The following is a 20,251-nucleotide window of genomic DNA, read 5'->3' on the forward strand; positions in this document are numbered from 1 at the left end:
TTTAATTAGTTTGAGGGTCGAATTTTAATGTGATTGTATAATGATATGTAAAAATAATTACATATGATAAATATATATTTTTTGATATATATATAAGAATACAAATGATACACAACAATAGAGAGATATTTGTGTATAATATCATGATGGGAAATAAAAAGAGGAAAAATCTTAGGTTAGCACTGATCTGAGGACAATGGTAGGTGGAAAACAAAGACTTGTTTATTCCAGTCTTTATTCAGCCTTCTGTGATTCTAAGTGCATTGTTAAGTTTATGAGCAGTTACATCTCTAAGCATACAGAGTATGTGTACTGTGACAATTATGAAATAAAAGCTTCTGATTTAAGTGTAGATAAAAGAGATGAGTTCTTATTGGTTCTTGCTATGCAGCAATTTAGCAATTTTTTTTGTATTAAAATATTCGGTATAAACCATTATTCTGCACTTAAAAACAATCCTTTTGTCATATATTTAAATCAGGTTAAACATCACATACTTTTTCACATCCAATTAAAAATGTAAGCTACCTGTTGCATATTTAGGAAATAGTAATGTATATTAGTTGTGTAGTTATATTTTAAGGTTGTGTATATGCTCATAGTTCTTGTTTCTTCATAATTTCTGATCGCTAAATGATTACTAAACTGTTGGCTTAAGAATAAAACCAACAAGAGCAGTTTAACGTCTGTGAAAATTTAGAGAGATTTGTGTTCACTGTTGATGATGTGTAATCAGATCTGCTTTTGATTCTGATTTATTTTTAAATCTTTGTGAATGAGATGCACACAGAATTGGTATGTGTGCTGGATATGAATGGAAAAGCTACTTCGCTTGTTTCAACACAGAATTTTTTACATGTTCATACACCAAGCAGAGCAGCAAAAAAAGTAGTTATATTGACTGGCTTGCTTTGTTGCTAAGTCATGGTTCTGTTACTTCATTGTAATTAGCGCTTTTCTTATTCTCTTACTATTTATGCTTTTCAGTACAACGTAAAAAGGCACTGGTGTGGGAAACCACCTAGTCACAAATGTACTTTATTTTACTTCATAGTATTCTAATAGAATTACAGTTTAAAATCATAAATCCCATTTCAACCAGAAGCTGCCTGTACTACTGGGAATCATTGGCATTTGAGCTGTGTTGATGGAGTGGCTGTATGAGTGAAGTGCCTGGAGAAGCTCAGCAGAGTTCTTAGTAGGTTATAAAATCACAGGAACTTCAAAAAGAGTCTGATCTTTTCCTTGTACTGTTAAGAACACACAATAAAAGCAAAGATGTTCGTAGGTATTTTCAGCAGTGCCTGCCTGAAGTATAGGGTTTTACAAATCACCAGCAGCATTGCGAGGGAGTTGAGTTTAATAAAATGAGTAAAGGTGGTGTAGATTTGGCACCCTGGTACATGAAGACGAAAAGGTTGTAAAATTTGAGAAATGTGTTAGTATATTTCTGTTGAGCAGGCCAATTGAATTTTGCAGAGTACACTGGTCTTTTTCAGGATACTTTGCTAAAGTGGAATTGTCTTAGCAAAGAGAAAATGTTGTTTAGTGCCTTTGTACTGGCAGGCCTTATAGTTCTGTGTATGTGGGGGACCTTAGACAAATTATCTGTGTGCATAACTGCATGTTCATTTAATTTCTAGTGTCTGAAAACTATGCTTAAAGTTTAGCATTTTAAAGCTTTCTAACCAGTCGGCAAAGAAAAATCAGAATCATACTCCTGTTTAGGTTGGAATGGGCCCCTGGAAGTCATTTGGTCCAACCTCCCACTTCAGGCAGTGTCAGCTTCCCTTGCTCAGTGCCTCGTTTCAGTCGACTCGTGGATCTCTCTGAGGACAAAGACTCCAGAACTTCTACAAGCAACCATTTCTGATGTTGTCACTGTGAATTTATTTTCCTCACATAATCAAAATTTCCCATGTTCCAACTTTTATCATTTGCTTCTTGTTTTTTTCATTTGTGACCTCAGTGAAGAATATGGCTCCTCATTACTTCTGCATTATGCAGTTGAATGCAGTCTCTGATTCCTGCCTTAGCCCTTGCCTTCTTAAGGCGCCCAGTGGGGAGGCCAGTATAAATGCACACCTTTTGTGTACGTTCTTCTTGCATTCAAATTTAGTGAGGTGTTCCTTGTTCACTTGCATTGGCCATCTGTCACACCTGCTCAGCTTTCTGTGCATTGGAGTGGACCCTCCTACTTTTTATATCTTCTTTGAAGGTCATCCAGCCCTCTTGTCCTGCAGGGATGCTATGCTTCAGTCTCACTATGGGTGCTACTAAACAGATCCCTCAACATGCTGAGATCTGCTGTCTTGAAGCCTGTAATGTTGCTGTTCATCTTGATCGTTTTTCTCAGGGTCATAGACTCTGATCTCCCGGTCTTTGCAGGCAAGGCTGACATCAGCTTTCACATCTGCAACAAGTTCTTTCTTATTTGTGAATAGCAAGACCAATATTTCCCCTCGGCAGCTACAGTAGTTCTGTGTTCTTATGATTAAAAAAAAAAATAGATCTAGCTTAATGAACAGATTATTGCAGCAAAACTTCTGAAATTTTGTTGATTGATCTTCTGTGCTTTTTTTGTGGATTGTTTCTACTTCATGTAATTAGATACTGTCTGAGTGTCTCACACTGTCACAAATTAAGATGATTTTCTTTAGCAACTTTACATGCTGAAGGACTAATTCTTAACCCACATAAGTATAGTCACTGGTTAGTCTGAAAAAAAAATAATCTTCTAATTGTCATTCTAAGGACGTGTCTCAAAACTAGCATTCTTTTTGCTTCTCTCAAAACTCAGCCTTGCCTTAAACTTAGTTTCTTAAACTCAGTACTGTAAGCAGAGATACCGTAAACATTGTGTGATACAGAACAAGAGCCTCTAAGAACACACTGACTTCGCAAAATGCTGTTGTCAGTTTGTAAACTTTTAGAATAGGCAATTAATTTAAAATACAAAGGCACTTTCAATAGCTTATCGTTTCTGTACTCCTTCAAAATTGACTTCTGATAGCATACAGAAGCAACCTGCAGGTCTCTGAGAAAAATAGAGATAGATGTAGACAGGTGCTGGCTTCCGCCCTCATTAAATTAACCTATAAGGTCCTCAGGTTAAGTCATTCTGTTTAGCCAAGCTAATCAAATGTGCTCATCCTTTTATAGCCTGTTACCTATGGTTTATCAGATGAAATTCAAAGGTATAGGAGCTTTGGAGGCACCTGCATGGCTTAAGGATTTCTGTCACTCGAACTAAGCCATGCAGGCGTCTGTAGGACAGTTACAAACCTGGTCACTGTGGTAGATCAACTGTTAAAAGCAACCTGTTTCCATCAGAGATCCGTCTGTACAGCAGAATCCAGCAAATGGTTTCATCAGCTCAGCTAAGTTGGAAAGATGCTGTGCGAGGAGTGAGAGGGCAAGAGGTAATGAAGAGATAAGGGAACATCTGAAGTTTGTGTTGTTGCATAAAACCACTTTTAACTACAACTTTAATTTCTGGGAGTTTTCTTTTAACAAAAAGAGCAAATGTGCTTGCCAAATTCCTGTCCTCAGGGGAGGATCCTGCTTTTTTTCTTTAAAGTACAATGAAGCAAGCAGATAAAATACAATAAAGTAAGTAGAGCTGAACTTCTAAGTTTCATGCATCCACAAACAAGAGTTTTGTCTTTGGATTTTACTATTAAAAGCATCTTTCTATATGTAAGAAAAATAACTGTGGTCTCATGCTCTGCTAGCAATTTGAAATTGTTTCATACATTTCATGCAACTACTTTCCTGGGCAAAGTTTCCTGTGCTTTATTTGTTACAGAATTGCAAGAAGTGTCTTTTATGAAATAGATGTGTTATTGAAAATACTTCAGATTAAAGAAACTCTTCAACAACTTTGTCTTTTTTTTTTTTCCGTTCATCTTATCTTTAGAAATTAAAGCAGCAAATTCTTTGGATCATACCTTGGAAAACAAAATCAAATTCTCTTTGTTCTCACAGTAATTTTCTTCCCCGTATTTTTAGGATTGTATTCAATGGAACTGATGTCAAAAATTGCCAAAGAATCCTCTGCTGTATACTTAGAAACAAATTAAGCACTTACAAGGTAGCTTTCAGCAAGAGTCCTTCACCAGAGATGAACAGATATGTTTACAAAGCAACTGAAAGAAGCAAGAACAGCAAGCTTGTTCCCACCTTAGTCGTGTTCTCCTCACCAGTTTTGTTAATGTACTCACCTGACTATTGTGCATTAGATAGGTTGTTGAAAAGAAGCCACAATATTTTTCTCTTCTCACAGAAAATCATAGAATGAGTTACAAAGTTATTACCTTGCCTTTGCTTACGTTGAAGAACTAAAATTTCCGTGGTAATTATCAGGATGATTTCATGAAAATTACCATGTCATGATATGCTTGGCTATGTGAAAAGGGACTAATTAATACAAATTAATCCATGCAATTTGGAAACCATAACTATGTATGGCTTTTTGGAAAAACAAACAACAAAGCTGCTGAAGTACATTAACTGAAACTGGTAATGAAAAGAAATTAAGGAGGGATTTTTTTTTAAATATCTCTTAGTGTTTTCTCTGTGTTTTGTTCGTTTAAAATTTAAAATATCTTGGCAAATGCTGGAGCAAATCTAAGCTAAAGGCCATTTTTTTGGAGGGAATGAGAGGACAATTGAAGGGAGCAACCCCTATGGTGCCTCATGCCTATGCCTTCAATTAAGCCATTTCACCACATCTTGGCAATTGGATCAATAAGCAGAATGGTTTTGGTTCAGCAGTGGACTGATGTGCAGATTCTTGTGAATTCCACAACTGGTTGCAATTAAAAGTTCTTGGAGTTTGAAAGTCTGCTCTCAAATGGTAGCTCTGTCATAGCAATTGTAGTAGTTTGCTAGGTTGCTGATACTTTTATCAGTGCGTAAGATGCAAGAATAGAAGAATGGGCTTATTTGAAGCGTAGGTTTATAATAATGAGAAAAAATCAGAAATCATTCAAATTATTTAGTACTGTGGTTACCAAGGATCATCTTGGGCTTCTCATCTAGCATCTCTAATAAATGCATGTAACATGTTCCTGGCTTGGATGTCAGAAAGAATTCCTTCGGCAAATCCTACTTTTGTAAACAGCAGATGGAGTCATGCAGAAGCATTGCTCTGAACGACCTAGACCTGTAAGTCATGACAGACTAATACAGACTTATTTATCTGTCCTTCAGAAGACTTTACTTTTGTTTGGTTTGTCAACTGTAGATTATGCAATATTGTGGGGGAACTAATGCTGCTCAGTGTGCGCCCAGTTTCCCAAAGCTCTGTAGTTTCTACTTCACCTTGAATTTTGCATTCCTGGTTTTAAGCTTTAGGCTGATTTCTGCATTTTTAATTTCCTTAAAACCAAATATTTTACCTTTACAAATAATACACGTGTACGTTTGTGTATATGTGTATATATCAAATACCAATGGCACAAGTTTCCGTGAAGTTTCTTGCGATCTTGCCCTGAGTTTTGTATGGGCATTGCAATTCATGCAACAGTACTTTTTCTGTTTCTCTAACAGAAGGCTATGGGAGTTATCAGAGTGCATCACACCTAAGTTAAATTCTGATATACTGTATACAGTATTCTGAATACTGATGAGGATGAATAATAATACCTGAGAGTTAGCCTGGGTTTGGCAGAGCTGTTATGACTGGGTTTAGTCTTGATGTCATTTGAAATATACTCCTGTCTTCACAATTCAGTTATTACTTGCCATTTTATTCTTACATAATAACGGGGATATTATAAAGGTTATTACACAGTAACAGTATGCTCTTCCAAGTCTTAATAACAAAATACACTTTCATTCAAATATCACCTAAGAATGATACATTGAATGGCATTTTCTGTTTTGTGTAATATTTTAGTAGTATTCTCCTTTTTACACTTTGAAATGATGGATAAGAAGATAAAGTGTTCTTGTTTGTAGGAAAAATATGGAGAAAAATATGGAGAAAAATTTCTTCCTATCAGAAAACATAACATTTGGTGCAGAAAATGTTGCATAACCTTATATTCTTTCCTTTCTGCTCACCCATCTATTTTTCCTGCTTTTTCTGTTTCTATATTCTATTGGTCTTTCCCTAAAATAAGAACAAAGATGACTTGTGAAGATCCTCAGCAGTGTGTTTAAGAACAAAAACTATTTTACGATTTTTTATCTGCCTTTGGTACAGAACAATAAACTTTCAGATCTGTTGATGAAACTTTCATAATCTTGATTTATTTTTTTCTCTCTTCCACATGTTTTATTTTAAATTGTAGTCTCACTAATCAAGTCTAGATTTAGATGGAAATAAAAAGCTTTGGGACTGACAGGAAACCATTGTCTAGCATTTATAGAGACTTCAGGTGGTAAATTAAAGCTTGCTTTGTTACTCGCACGTATTCTGATATTCTGAAAGTCTTTAAAGTCCTCAAGTGTAAATATTGTGTCCCTTCTTGTGTTGTATCTGTGCTGCCTTAAATGTTAGGATTAGGCAGTGAAAAGTTGAGTATTTGAGTTCTGGCATAAGACTGAGTTCAGTACAACTATCATTACAAGTGTTTTTTTAACCAAAAAGTAGGCATGTTTCTTATTGTCCCAGGCTGTTGCAGCATTGGTTTTCTTTTGTTTGTTTTGTCTTTACATCAATAACATTGTTAGAGAATTTCTCTTTCTTTCATAACTGTAGAGCAGGTATGCCTTACATTTTGTTTTTATGAATGAATACCTTTAAAAACCAGGTTCCTTACTCAGGGTCAGAGCCTCATTGCTCCTGCAGAGGAGTGAACCGTAACTACCTCTGCCTCTTTTCCATCCGGTTTCTCTTTTCTTTCTCCTCTTTCCCCATATGATTTTTATACGCACATCATTTATAGCACAATGGCCTAAATAACTGGCTGGACACCAGTGTTAGAGGTACACACAGAAGCTGAGGAGAGGCTTTCCTGACCTGATGCACTGGCCTTGTGCCATGTTGGGTGGCATGGACACGGGGACTTTGTTTCATGCCCTGCTTGTGCTGGCTGGGAGAGTGAACCAGAGTGAGGGGACATGCGCTCTGGTGCCGGTAAAGAGATGTATTTGGGCAGGAGCATTACTCATTGAGCACTTCATTTTTCATCATTTTTTTTGAGAGATACTGTGTTTATGTGAAAAATAATATCAAGGTCTATCACCATGTAGCAGAGAACAAAATCAATTTAAGTAAAAAACAAAATGATTTGACAGAATATCAGCAGCGGCAATAATGAGAGAAAGTGATACCATTCTCACAAAAGTAGCCTTTTTTTTGTTTTGAACCTAAAATAAACAGTGTTGAAGTGTTTAGCCAAGCAACACCAAGTTTTTTTAGCAGCCACCTGGAATGGGCCACGGAAGAAAGAGCTCAGAAACCAGGGTCCTGTGTTAGGAATGCCCTGCCTGCTTCCTGCAGTGGAGGATTTGTCTCAAGTAAACAGAAAGTAGGTAGCAGATTGAACTTCCCAGGATGAGACAGAAGAGATTTGGACCATTTAAGAGATTTACTCATTGCAATTTATACAAGGGCACTTGAAAAAGTGTGTGGAGTGTAGAACGTTGTTATTACATTCCCCTCAGCACAGGCAGGATGGTATGGAAGCCTTTGGGTACTTAACACTGTAAGGCTGACTAGAAGTCATGGAAGAATTTGTTCAGAGGTTGTTGGTCACAAGAGGAAGGGTCAGTTGACGTAGAGGTATCTAGTGGTACGTGCATTCATACTGCATTCATTATGCTTTTATTTGCTATTGTCTCTTTCATTCCCAATGTGTTTTTGCTTGGAGAGAATTTACTTTAGCTTGTTTCTTTCAGATTTCTTTCCTGCAAAAACACTAGGGGAAAAGCAAACAGATATATTACATTATCACAGAAATTTATGAGGCATTTCACACAAACCAGCAATGCATACTTCTTAATGCATTAGGAGGTCTTTGAGAGGAAAGAATAAAACCACTGGGGCTCCTTCTCCAGTCTACAAATATCTATAGGCGAATTTCTTTTCTCAGTGAAGCTGGATCGTATTTGTAATGTCAATAAAATTAGCGAGGAAGTTTCCCTGCTGTCTCCCTTTTCAAAGTAAATATCTAACAGAAGTTTTGGTATACAGTGTCTGAAACTGTTCTGGAAAGAATCCAGGCTATCTGTACAGTATTAAGGGATATCAAGTTATATTGGCTACATAACTCTTCTTGGGCTTTTGTAAAAATTAGTGGTTGGAGTTGGCATCAAGTTCCTGGCAGCAGGGCAGGGCTTTCAAAGAGAGAACTTGCCATATATTTAGCACAGCTTTTTACCTAGACTATTCCCTGTACATTTACTACATATCAAAAAATCTTGCTGTTATTCTCAAGACACAGCAAATTCTAACTTTATTAACGTTTGTGAGATTCATAGCAAGGTCAGCTAATGTAATATGGAGGTGCTGTTAGTGCAGGTGTTGGAGTACCTGATGTATGAGGAAAGCCTGAGAGAATGGGTTTTGCTCAATCTTAAGAGGAGGAGGTCTAAGGGAGAGGTCTCAGTACTGTCTGTAACTATCCGACAATTAGGTGTGGAGAAGGCTGTGCCAGACTTCTCGGTATCAAATTCTTTATATTACTTTCATTTTGAGTAGCCACTTTAATTTATGCCATTTAATCTATCCCCTTTCTTCAGTATGCACCATATGGGTACTTGTACGCACAGCGTTGCAGTAGCTGAGAAGAAAATAGTTCTTGATGGCTTCCATTTCCATTGAAAATAGATTAATGTAATCTTTACAGCACTAAATTCATCAGTACTGCAACCACGTATTTGACTTTCAGAATAGGAAACAGAATTCATGCTTGAGAACATGGTTAAAAGCCTAACTTTTTTCAGTGGTTTTTTTTTTTTTTTTTTTTTTTTTCCCAGATGAATTAATGAATCATTTAAATTGCTGTTTTTCTTTGCAGCGTTTGCTCTCTCAGCCGAAGTTCTGGGCCATTCAAACTTCAGCTTTACTTCTTCGGACCAAGCTTGAGAAAGGAAGCACTCGTAGAATGGAACGGGCAATGAAGCAGACTCAGGTAAGGCTCCTGAGCTGCCTTGACTCTGACCTGAATGCTTAAGTTAGGAATACGGGTTCTTTGTGTATTGAGTGGAGATGGGCAGGAGTTAGGAGCTTCTGCAGTTCCTCTCTAAACAGTAGTGAGCCAAAACTTCTAATTATGCCTCTGGATTAGATGCATAAACTACAAATCCTCTTATTTCTGCCAGTCCTCAGACAAACTTTATTTATAGGTGAAAAATGGTCATTTTCTTTCCAAAACATTAAAGTTTCAGAAGATTGAAATTAAAATCTGTTTTCTTACCTAAATTTTCTAATTTCTATGATATCTGAGGAGTATTTTATGTGAGAGATCATAAGTTTAAAGCTCCTACTGCTATCTTAAAATATTTCTTATTGAAGTAAATCTGTAGGAAAAAAACAAACTTGCAAGTGGTCACTCACTGTGAGAACAGAAAAATACATTTGTGATTACAGCTGCAATTTTGATTTACTGTTTTGATGTGGTACTTAGTATTTGCATTGCACGTTTGAGGTGGTGATTAAATAATCTTGCTCTGAACATAGATAACATCAGTTTTCAAGTAAAAATAATAAAAAATCAATCTGAAATTTATCAGCTCTTGGGATTTATTTAAGAAATAAATTTTTCAAAGGAAAAATCTGTAGGCTATATGAAGATATTTTTCTTTGTGTGACAGAGTTTTGTTAGCCATCTGTCATCTTTATCCTGTTTAGTCTTGTTGTCACATGAACAGCAGGCATTAATATGTGTCAGTCAGGGAACAATCCTGCTGACTAAGAGGGTCAGGAATGTACAAATTTAACCATCATAGTACTGTGCAATTAAATCCTGTAAAGCTGATGTTTCATTTCAAATCATTATTTATGCATGGACCTTTGAAGGAGTGCAGCTTGGATGTGTTGCTGCATTTTTATTCTGCTGAGGAGGACGTAGAGTTGCTGTAGTGGAATTTCCCTAAGGTCAGCAGGAGATGTCAAGGAAGCCAGACTTCCAAGTCTGGGAGAAGATGTAGCATCTGGTGGCATTTGGGAAGTGATATCAAGATCCTTGATGCCCTAATCCATAAAGCAGTTGGAGCATATCCAACATTTTTTGTCTAGCTTGATAAACCTGAGTACTGGAAGCTATTACACCATACAGCTTGACATTCTCATGATGTAAATCTTCAGAAGGGCTTATCATTTTAAGTATGTTTATCTGAATTCATCATGTGTTGCAACTACAATAATGCAAAGGATTTGATAAGCATGCACTGTGACGTTCTGAGACGCAACCTCACTACAGACATTCAATATGTGATTTTAAACACTATCTTGAATCCTTATATGTTTGTTTTCTTTCGTTAAGTTCTCTAGATGTTTGAATACAATAACATATTTGTGTTGATTTGATTACAGTATCAAGCTCAGTTTCCAAAAATAGAAGTTGTATAAGAATTGATCTGTGCTAAATTAATCAAATAACTTGAATAACTTTCCATTTAAGGTTTTCATTCTTGAGTACTATCAGATCAGATTTTTTTAAATATAAATTCTAAGAATTTTTAAGGAATCAGAAAATGAAGGCTGACTGTTTAATGTTGTTTTTCATCCATAATATAAGTTTGATAAATCATCTTCATAAAGATGCGTAAGTATTAGCTTAGAAGAGTTAGCTAGTTCTGTATCTAGTTATCAATAGAATACATATTTTAAAACCCCAGGAGTTTCATGCAAGTACTTATTTCTCTTTTTATCAAAAAGATTTGATATGGAAAACTGTGCAAGATAAAAGGGCAAGTTAAGCCAAGCTTGGAAGGTTGTCAAGAGGTAGATACACATTTGGTTGGACTGCACCCATTCTTCACAATATTTGCCTTTTAACTAATTATTAGAATTGTTTTAAGACAGCTTGAATAAGAAGTGGTAAACAGAACTGTTTAAGTAGCTTTAGGGTTATGCGAAGTGTGTGTGTGGACCATTACAAACTCTCTTACTGGTGCTGGGACTGTCCTCTAGGCCTCTCCTACCATTATTCTTTCCCTCCCCTCTCCCCTCCCCATTTCCACTGCCATATACCTGCTTTAGGTTTTGTTTACTCTGGGCCTGCATATCCTTCTAACCAACTGGTCTGACATACAAGCAGCTTCCCAGTGATAAAGCAAGCCAGGCTACATATGCATCATTTCAGTTGATCGTTTGCCAAATAAATTACTTTAGGGGGCTATGCGTTTTGTGGACCTGGCTATCTTTGTTTAACTTAATTACTTCAAAATAATTGCAGCTATTTTTGAAAGGAGGGTACATGGGTTGAATATAGCTGCCACGCTCCAAGTATTAGATATATCACTGCTTTGTTAAAAAGCTTTTATCAAATGGCTATGTAGATACCTTTTCTAATTGGAAGTCTTCAAAAGGAACTGGCATGAGTACTTTCAAAACCTTTCTGATTATGTTCAAAGAGTGAAGTACAGATAACGTAGACTTTGGAACCACCATAGATTTTAAAATAATTATTCTGAGTACTCTGGAATGTGCATCAGCTAGTAGCTAACTGGAAGTCAGGAGGAGAGATTTTTTTCTTAACATTTTTCTGGATGCTGCTGGCCATCTCTGTCCAATTTTTGCCTAAATGAGGTTTGGATCCACGAAAATAAGGTTAAAGTTTTTTTTAAAATGAGTACTTTTTTCAACCACTTTTCTAAGAAAAAGAAACAGCATTCGAGAGCTAAACCAGAGTTCTTTTACATTCCGCTAGAATATTTAATCATGACCAGTACGGCATATATTGACGTCTGGATCAAAGTACTGCCAACCAAAATGTGCTTCTGGATACAGCACAATTAAAAAAATATATACAAAAAAAAAAATTGGGTGGTGGTTGGCTTTTTTTTTCCGTATGGGTATATTTGAGGGAGGGTGAAGTGCTAGGATGGAAAGAAAGGAAAGGGGTAGGTAGAGAAAACAGGAGGAAAAAGTGAAAAGTGGTAGCTTTTGATAAATTGCTCTCAGCATAAGCAGGATCCTGGCATTTCTACATCAGTTTTGGGATCTTCAGCTACCTTCTATTGTAAGAAAGTAGTTTAGAAACTATTAATAATGGAAAATAAGTTGGAACAAGCTGTTAAACCACAAGATACTGTTAAAAGTGCAGCCAGAGCTCAAGTAATAGAATGGGAGATAAAAGGGGAGTTTTGAGTGGTCTAGCAGATCTTTTTTTTTTTTTTTTTTTTTTAAAAAAAAAAAAAAGGAGAGAGAGAAAAGAGGGAAGGTGACTCAAAAAATTAAAAGTTTAGTGCACATAAAGGAAAGCATCCCACTGTAGTTTCTTGATATGTGAAATAAGAGCGCTCTTTCATGTTGACAATTTCTTAAAATTTTTTTAAGAATGAAGCAAAATGAATGAAAAGCTTTGTGCTGAGTATAATGGTGGGGTGGAAGCAAGTCCATCGTTACTCAGGCAGCAAGAGAGGTGAAGGTGCCGTGTGCTTGGTATACCAGTAGCCTACTGTAACGTATCCTACAGTGACTTGTTACAGCTGCTTCCTGCAGCTTAATCCATGTGGTTACACTGGCTACCTCGATGCTTGGAGCTTTTGTCAGCTTATGTGCCTCGTTTCTGATTGTATTTTCAAGTGCTAGCTGCACCTGGCGATAACATGCCTGTGAGCCAATCGCTCGGTTTTCCGAAGGCGCAATACGACGTAGGTGATATTTCATACGGTTTTCTCGCTTGCTTTTCTTGGCAGCAAAGGAATTTGCCTGTTAGTGGGGGAGAAATGTGTCTTGAAAGGGTGTTTTTAATAAGACTTCAGGAGAGCAGGGAGCAGACTAGCAATATTATAGGCTAATCATTATGTCTTAAGATTGAAAGGTCACATGAGAGCTTGTTTTATATCCTTAGTCATACACAGATGTATGTGGTTGGGAATTCTGTGTCAACTGCTCGGTAATTTTCACTTAAATTATACTTCAGAGTGTCATTTTCTCAGCAACAAATGTTTTTCTGTGTGTATCTAAATGGGAAATAATGATTTTTTTGGTTTAAATTGTTCTTACCAGAAACATGCTGTAGTTGGTGTGCAGTTACTTCAAATCTGAAAAGAGTTGAGTCTACCTTTATGGAAAGAAAAGCCAGTATAGATCTAACAGAACTGTCATTTTGTGCTCTATGAGGCACAACTTGCCCAAATGCAACTTTATCGTTTCATTATTTTCACGCTGATGGTCTTTAAATAGTTATGCAAGAAAGTTGTGCCATTTATCATAGTAATATTATCCTTTTTTCTTTCAAAACTCAAATGTTGCCTCCTTGCCAACTTGCTCCCTGTGCTTTGCTTTATTTGGCAGTTTTTCGACATTGGATAAATTCAATGTTTAAGGGAAGAGCTCAAAAAAAGAGAAGGGAGCAGCCTTCCTCCCACTAGACAACTGATCTAGAGAGGTTTGAGGCTAACACATTTTCTCCACTTTTTCTGCTTCTTAAATATTTCTGATCAGGTATCGAACCCAAGGTTGGAGCAGTATAGAGATGTTAAGTATGACCAAATGAATGACAAGACTTGCATGTTCAGCTAAACTATTAGGTGACTACACTGGGAGTTCCTCCTCTTTGACCCCCTCTTGTACTCTGTTAAGTGAGATTTTAATGGTTGCTTTTAGCTGTGTATTGAATGGGAGAGGGGAGGAAAGGAGAAAAATAGATATGTGAAAAATGTAGGTAGTAAATTTGTTTTACATGACATTTCTGCTAGGAAGTTCCTAGAATCTGAGAAATACTCTGGTGAACAAAGAGATTTACCTCGCTCTCTTTGGGAAGACAATAAGTGGAAGAGACACCTTTTCTTTTATCCTGTAGAGAACCCACACTGATACCCATATAGTTCTCAGCTATTATGAATTGTATTTATTACTAGAATATGTTTCGGAAATATTTTAGTAAGAGGACAAAAGCCAGGTGCCTTATAAAAAGATATTCTTAATGTGGTCCAGACAAGATCACAAGGTCTCCGGACCCCTAGAAATAAACTGTATTACTTCAGAAAGCAGTTGCAAGGGAGAGTGACCTCTTGGTGATAGTTATGATTTCAGTTTCAAGTCACACGTTCCCAGAATGTATTTCATTTTGCTTAAGCGGATGATAAGTTAGACAGATTGAAGATGTTACATGACACAAGCAATTCTGGGGATACACCAAGCACATTAACACACTTCAAAATAATTAGTGTAGTGGTGCTTGGCTCCCTCTGTTTTTCTTCTACTATGCAATTATGGTTTCTGCTGGAAAAAAAAAAAAAAAAAGATCGTCTGCCAAGAGTTATTCAGGAATAACTGAAGTGGTTTTGTACCATTGGCAAAAAAGAGAATATTAAATAGTATAATTTTCCAGGTACTGATTTTTGGCTAGAAATTTCCTACTGCACTGTTGTATTCGCCAAGTTGGATCACTGCTATTAGTTAGTGTGGGGAAAAGAACGTAGCCATTCTTTCTGTGCTAAATTTTCTTCATCTTCTCAGCTAGCACTGTGAAAGTACGAGCCTTTTTAGGAGCTCAGTCTGGCTACTGCCTTTAAAGATAACAAAAAATGTTTTTATAAATACATCAACACAAAAAGGAGGACTAAGGAGAATCTCCATCCTTTACTGGATGCGGGGGGAAACTTAGTTACAAGAGATGAGGAAAAGGTGGAGGAGCTTAATGCCTTCTTCGCCTCAGTCTTTAGTGACAATACCGGTTGTTCTCTGGATACCCAGTACCCTGAGCTGGTGGAAGGGGATGGGGAACAGGATGTGGCCCTCACTATCCACGAAGAAATGGTTGGTGACGTGGTACGGCACTTGGATGTGCACAAGTCGATGGGGCTGGATGGGATCCACCCAAGGGTACTGAGAGAACTGGCAGAGGAGCTGGCCAAGCCACTTACCATCATTTATCAGCAGTCCTGGCTATCGGGGGAGGTCCCAGTTGACTGGCGGCTAGCAAACATGACGCCCATCTTCAAGAAGGGCCGGAGGACTGACCCGGGGAACTACAGGCCTGTCAGTTTGACCTCAGTGCCAGGGAAGCTCATGGAGCAGATCCTCTTGAGAATCATCACGCAGCACTTGCAGGGCAAGCAGGCGATCAGGCCCAGTCAGCATGGGTTTATGAAAGGCAGGTCCTGCTTGACGAACCTGATCTCCTTCTATGACAAAGTGACGTGCTGGGTGGACAAGGGAAAGGCTGTGGATGTGGTCTACCTTGACTTCAGCAAGGCTTTTGACACCGTTTCCCACAGCATTCTCCTCAAGAAACTGGCTGCTCTTGGCTTGGACTGGCGCACGCTTCGTTGGGTTAGAAACTGGCTGGATAGCCGGGCCCAAAGAGTTGTGGTAAATGGAGTCAAATCCAGTTGGAGGCCGGTCACTAGTGGCGTCCGCCAGGGCTCGGTGCTGGGGCCGGTCCTCTTTAACATCTTCATCAATGATCTGGATGAGGGCATTGAGTGCACCCTCAGTAAGTTTGCAGATGACACCAAGTTAGGTGCGTGTGTCGATCTGCTCGAGGGTAGGAAGGCTCTGCAGCAGGATCTGGATAGGCTGCACCGATGGGCTGAGGTCAACTGTATGAAGTTCAACAAGGCCAAGTGCCGGGTCCTGCACCTGGGGTGCAATAACCCCAAGCAGAGCTACAGGCTGGGAGAGGAATGGTTGGAGAGCTGCCAGGCAGAGAAGGACCTGGGAGTGATGGTGGACAGTGGGCTGAATATGAGCCAGCAGTGTGCTCAGGTGGCCAAGAAGGCCAACAGCATCCTGGCTTGCATAAGAAACAGTGTGGCCAGCAGGGCTAGGGAGGTGATCGTCCCCCTGTACTCGGCTCTGGTGAGGCCGCACCTCAAGTACTGTGTTCAGTTTTGGGCCCCTCGCTACAAGAAGGACATCGAGGTGCTTGAGCGGGTCCAGAGAAGGGCGACGAAGCTGGTGAGGGGCCTGGAGAACAAGTCCTACGAGGAGCGGCTGAAGGAGCTGGGCTTGTTCAGCCTAGAGAAGAGGAGGCTCAGGGGTGACCTTATCGCTCTCTACAGGTACCTCAAAGGAGGCTGTAGTGAGGTGGGGGTTGGCCTGTTCTCCCACGTGCATGGTGACAGGACGAGGGGGAATGGGCTTAAGTTGCACCAGGGGAGTTTTAGGTTGGATCTTAGGAAGAACTTCTTTACCGAAAGGGTTGTTAGACATTGGAACAGGCTGCCCAGGGAGGTGGTAGAGTCACCATCCCTGGAGGTCTTTAAAAGACGTTTAGATGTAGAGCTTAGGGATATGGTTTAGTGGGGACTGTTAGTGTTAGGTCAGGGGTTGGACTCGATGATCTTGAGGTCTCTTCCAACCTAGAAATTCTGTGATTCTGTGATTTTTGCTCATTTGAGAATTATGTTCAATACCTGAACAGTCCTACTACTTGTGACGTAGACTTTCTAAAAGCAGACAAAAATATTAAGCTTTCCATTTTTTCAAATGTTTCCCACTGATTCTTAGATTTGAAAGTGTTTACCTTTCTCTCTTTACAGTCTCTTTAGCCAGTGTTTTGAAAATTGAAATAGAGGTATTAGGAGTCATAATGCCAGACAGGACAATCCTCAAGCTACAATGATGAGTAATACCATGCTTTTTGAAGTCCAAATGATGACAGCAACATGCAAAGAAAAATATGGATATTGACAGATTTCAGGACACAGCATTCACATTTTTTCTGCCTCAGTTTTGCACTGGAAGAAGTAAACATTACAAGCTCAATTTCAACAAAACTGAACAGTTAAAATAATCAAGTTCTGTATGTAGTTAGACCAGATGCAAGGCATGGAGCACACACTATTCCCACCTATTGCTAACTGAATAGATGCATGTTTACAGCTGTTGTCTTAAACGTCCTTGCAAAACTGCAGGTATGTATCCCAAGGTGAGCTAACAAACCATGTTCTGAAGTAGCTTAGTAGTGATAGAATTTCTTGAGTTGCATTACGCAATGCATGTGCCAGGAACTACAAAACAGACTCTCCCTTTCCTGTTAAGGAAATTGTCTATCCCCCCCAATATTGTAATTAAACTGTAACTTCAAAGTTACAGCTTATTTTTATTTCTTTCTCAATCCTTGTATTTACTCCCCTCTTTAGGGAAAAACAGAAAGTCTTTGGATCTGTCTTTCAGCATTGACTGCAATTGCACATTCCCCCAGAGCAAGCTGATTTGGGAACTAAAAGCAGTGCAAACACAACAGATTGGAACTTAATGCAGGCTTATTATTTTGATTTGTATGCAGTTCCTCTGCCATTCTTGCACCTTGTGCAAAGTTTTGTGTAACTGCTGTTTCGCCAATGGCAGTATCAAATCTAGGTAGCTAGCTACAACTGTGGAACTTGCTTCTGTACTAGATGAAGTTGAAATTTTTCACTCGTGGGTGAGCCTCCCCTACATGGCTGTATGAAACATGTCTACTGTGGAAGATATTAGGGTAGATGTGTGCAGCTATACAGAGCTGTGACATAAATGTCAAGTCATCTGATTGGAAAAGGGGAATATTTGAATCAAGTTCTTTTTTGGAGACTAACTGTAACTACCGGTAGTGTTCCTCATCCCACATAAAGACACATATGAAAGCTAAGGTAAGCTGGGAATATTGGCATTTGAGATTGCATAGTAAAAGAGAGGTTATGATGCTGCACTGTAAATGAGTAAGCTGCAAGTGATACGAAAGGAGAGCAAGAAGTATGTGTGAAAATGGGCATGTTCTTTCACCAAAAGCCAAACGGTGTAGCCTAGATTTGGACTAATTTGACACGTTCATCTAATTGATGGATGATATCAGTATTCTTGGTTTAACAACATAAAATGAAGGATCTGATTTTAAATCCATTCTTCACAAGTAAGATTACAAATCTAGCTGCTCCTAGAGATTCTAAGGGAAGTGTTTGTACCTTGTAATACATCATAAGAATGAATAACATAATTGGTGTGTGAAACATTTTTCTTTGAAAATACCATTCAAGAAGACACGGTTGTCTGATAAGGATAGTGTGATAACTATAAAATTATATGAGTCACAAATAAGTGTAAATGCTATAAAGAAAAATATACTTAGGACTTCTCTAACACTTCTGTGTCCTCTGTAAGTGGATTTGACCTGAGCCTGAAGCCATTGACAGACTTTAACAGTGAAACATGTATCCTAAGCATTGGCAGTCAATAACTTTAGCCTTAATATTTGTACAGAACAGTAAGCACATCATTTTGGTGGTCAGCGATGCTGTTTTGCTATTGGATGCCTCATTTGTTTAACCGTGCTTCTTTAGGTGGTGGTATTTGACTACAGCAAGATATCCCAAATGGCAATTGCACAAGAGGTTCTCTAAATTGCCTAGTATACTGCTTGGCTCTCCATTTCCAATGAACAGGAAATACTACGTCAGACATTCATGAATCCTGTTATCATCTGCTCATGACCTTGACCTTTTTTGTGCTAATTTTGATAACTAAATGCTTTATATTTCATTTGGGATTGTTGGACTCATTTCCTCTTGTCTGCTTTTCCTCCCCACCCTGTTATATAGAAACTAAAGTTTTTTTTTAGCAGAACATTGCTGACAATCTAAGTTAATATTTGTTTGTTAGGTGGTTGGTAATGCTTTCAAAGTGGAATACACGTTTGCGGAGATTTGCAGCCTGATACAACAAAAAAAACTTTCATAGTAATAATCTGCTATGAGTTATCTTAGGAAAAAATAGGCACGTGCAGTTCCAGCATCATAATCAATAACTTCTGCCCCTTGCAGCTCTAAGGATCTTCCTGTAACTTAAAAGGTCATCTGGAGTTATGAAAAAAAATACATAAATAAATTTTATTGTTAGTCTATTACTTCTAGCCATTACTTTTGCATAGGTGCCTTACAAGTTTTTGGCCTTCCTGCTTTTCTGCCATTGAAGTGTTTTTGTAGGTGAAACTAGCATATCGGATTCGAGAGCTAGTCTCTTCCTGAATAATTTTGGAATTTGAAGTCACTAGGAAAATTTTGAATGATGATCTTGCTTAAACATATAAGGAGATACTTAGGGAATGAGTTTAAAGAGAAGTTTTAATTTGATTGCATGAGGACAAGGTAGTAAATGGAGTGAGGAAGAATGAATCACCAGAACATCACAGAGAAAGATCTGTGAAGTATTCTATAAAGAGTAGTTTTCCATTTTTTTTTTTTTACCATTTAAAGCAGAAACAAGAAACAGCTTCAACTGGTAGGCTAGAGAATTAGAGTGAAAAATATCACAGAGAGAAGACCCACTAAAGGTAGGTGGCAGAATTTATCTACATGCTCAGTCTAGTTGAAGGGTCTGAAAGGTAACGAGTTAACAAGAAGTTAGCAAAGTTCTTTCTGAAGCTAACAAGAATTGATAAATCTATTGTTTATTAAGTAGAAAGTGTAGAATAATTATTTAAAAATGTGAATTTAGCTGAATTGTGCAATGCTAAACACTTTTTAAAAGTAGTATCTTTATACATTCAATATCTGTTCATGATGCAGTCTCTTATCTGTAAAATAACATAAAAATCCAAGTGATCCCGCAGTTGTCATAAGGTAAGATAGAGATAAATTGACAAATCCAGATGATTACATTACATGAATACATTACAAAATCTATTAAGCATGCACTTAAAAATTAGTAATCTAGATTAATACACCAGCAGCACACGTTTGATGATGAAATTTAAAGACAATTGGATGCATGTTCTGGTGAACTTTGTTGGTGAAGTAGTTGGAATGAGAGTATGTAGAAGTGGTAGAACAGGATTCGGCATCTTTAGATTGTCATGCAGATGCAAAAGCCTGTTTTCTTTTATAGCTCGAAATCTAATTCATTCAAACTTGAGAAATTCCTTGGGAGCTGATAAGACGAGAAGTGTTCTTTCCTTGTGTGGTCTCTAACTTTAGGTTGAAACACTGAGATCTACACATTTTTATGTCTCGTATCAGTGTAATAAGAACCCACACACTTCTAAGATATGTGTAAGAAAGGAGCAACTTGTGAATGCAAACTGCATTTTGATCATCTTTCTGGTTGCAAGTCATACAATTTTATGGAATTGATATAATACCTGTGGTATTTGTCAATTGCACTTCCATTGCAATTTAGAAGTCTTCAAACAATGTTTACTTT

The 20,251-nt window shown here is 37.9% G+C and overlaps 1 protein-coding gene across 2 annotated transcripts in view; it reads left to right on the plus strand.

Moving 5' to 3' along the window:
* The window catches only part of TTC27 (tetratricopeptide repeat domain 27), a 113,151-nt gene that overhangs the window by 50,558 nt on the left and 42,342 nt on the right, over positions 1 to 20,251 (plus strand). For both annotated transcript variants that reach the window (XM_068676467.1, XM_068676468.1), the window contains exon 10: positions 8,973 to 9,086. In XM_068676467.1, coding sequence (XP_068532568.1) covers positions 8,973 to 9,086 — 114 coding nt within the window. The remainder of the gene's footprint in view (positions 1 to 8,972; positions 9,087 to 20,251) is intronic.

This window comes from Anas acuta, chromosome 3 (assembly GCF_963932015.1).
Source record: "Anas acuta chromosome 3, bAnaAcu1.1, whole genome shotgun sequence".
In the NCBI taxonomy this organism is placed as follows: Eukaryota; Metazoa; Chordata; class Aves; order Anseriformes; family Anatidae; genus Anas; species Anas acuta.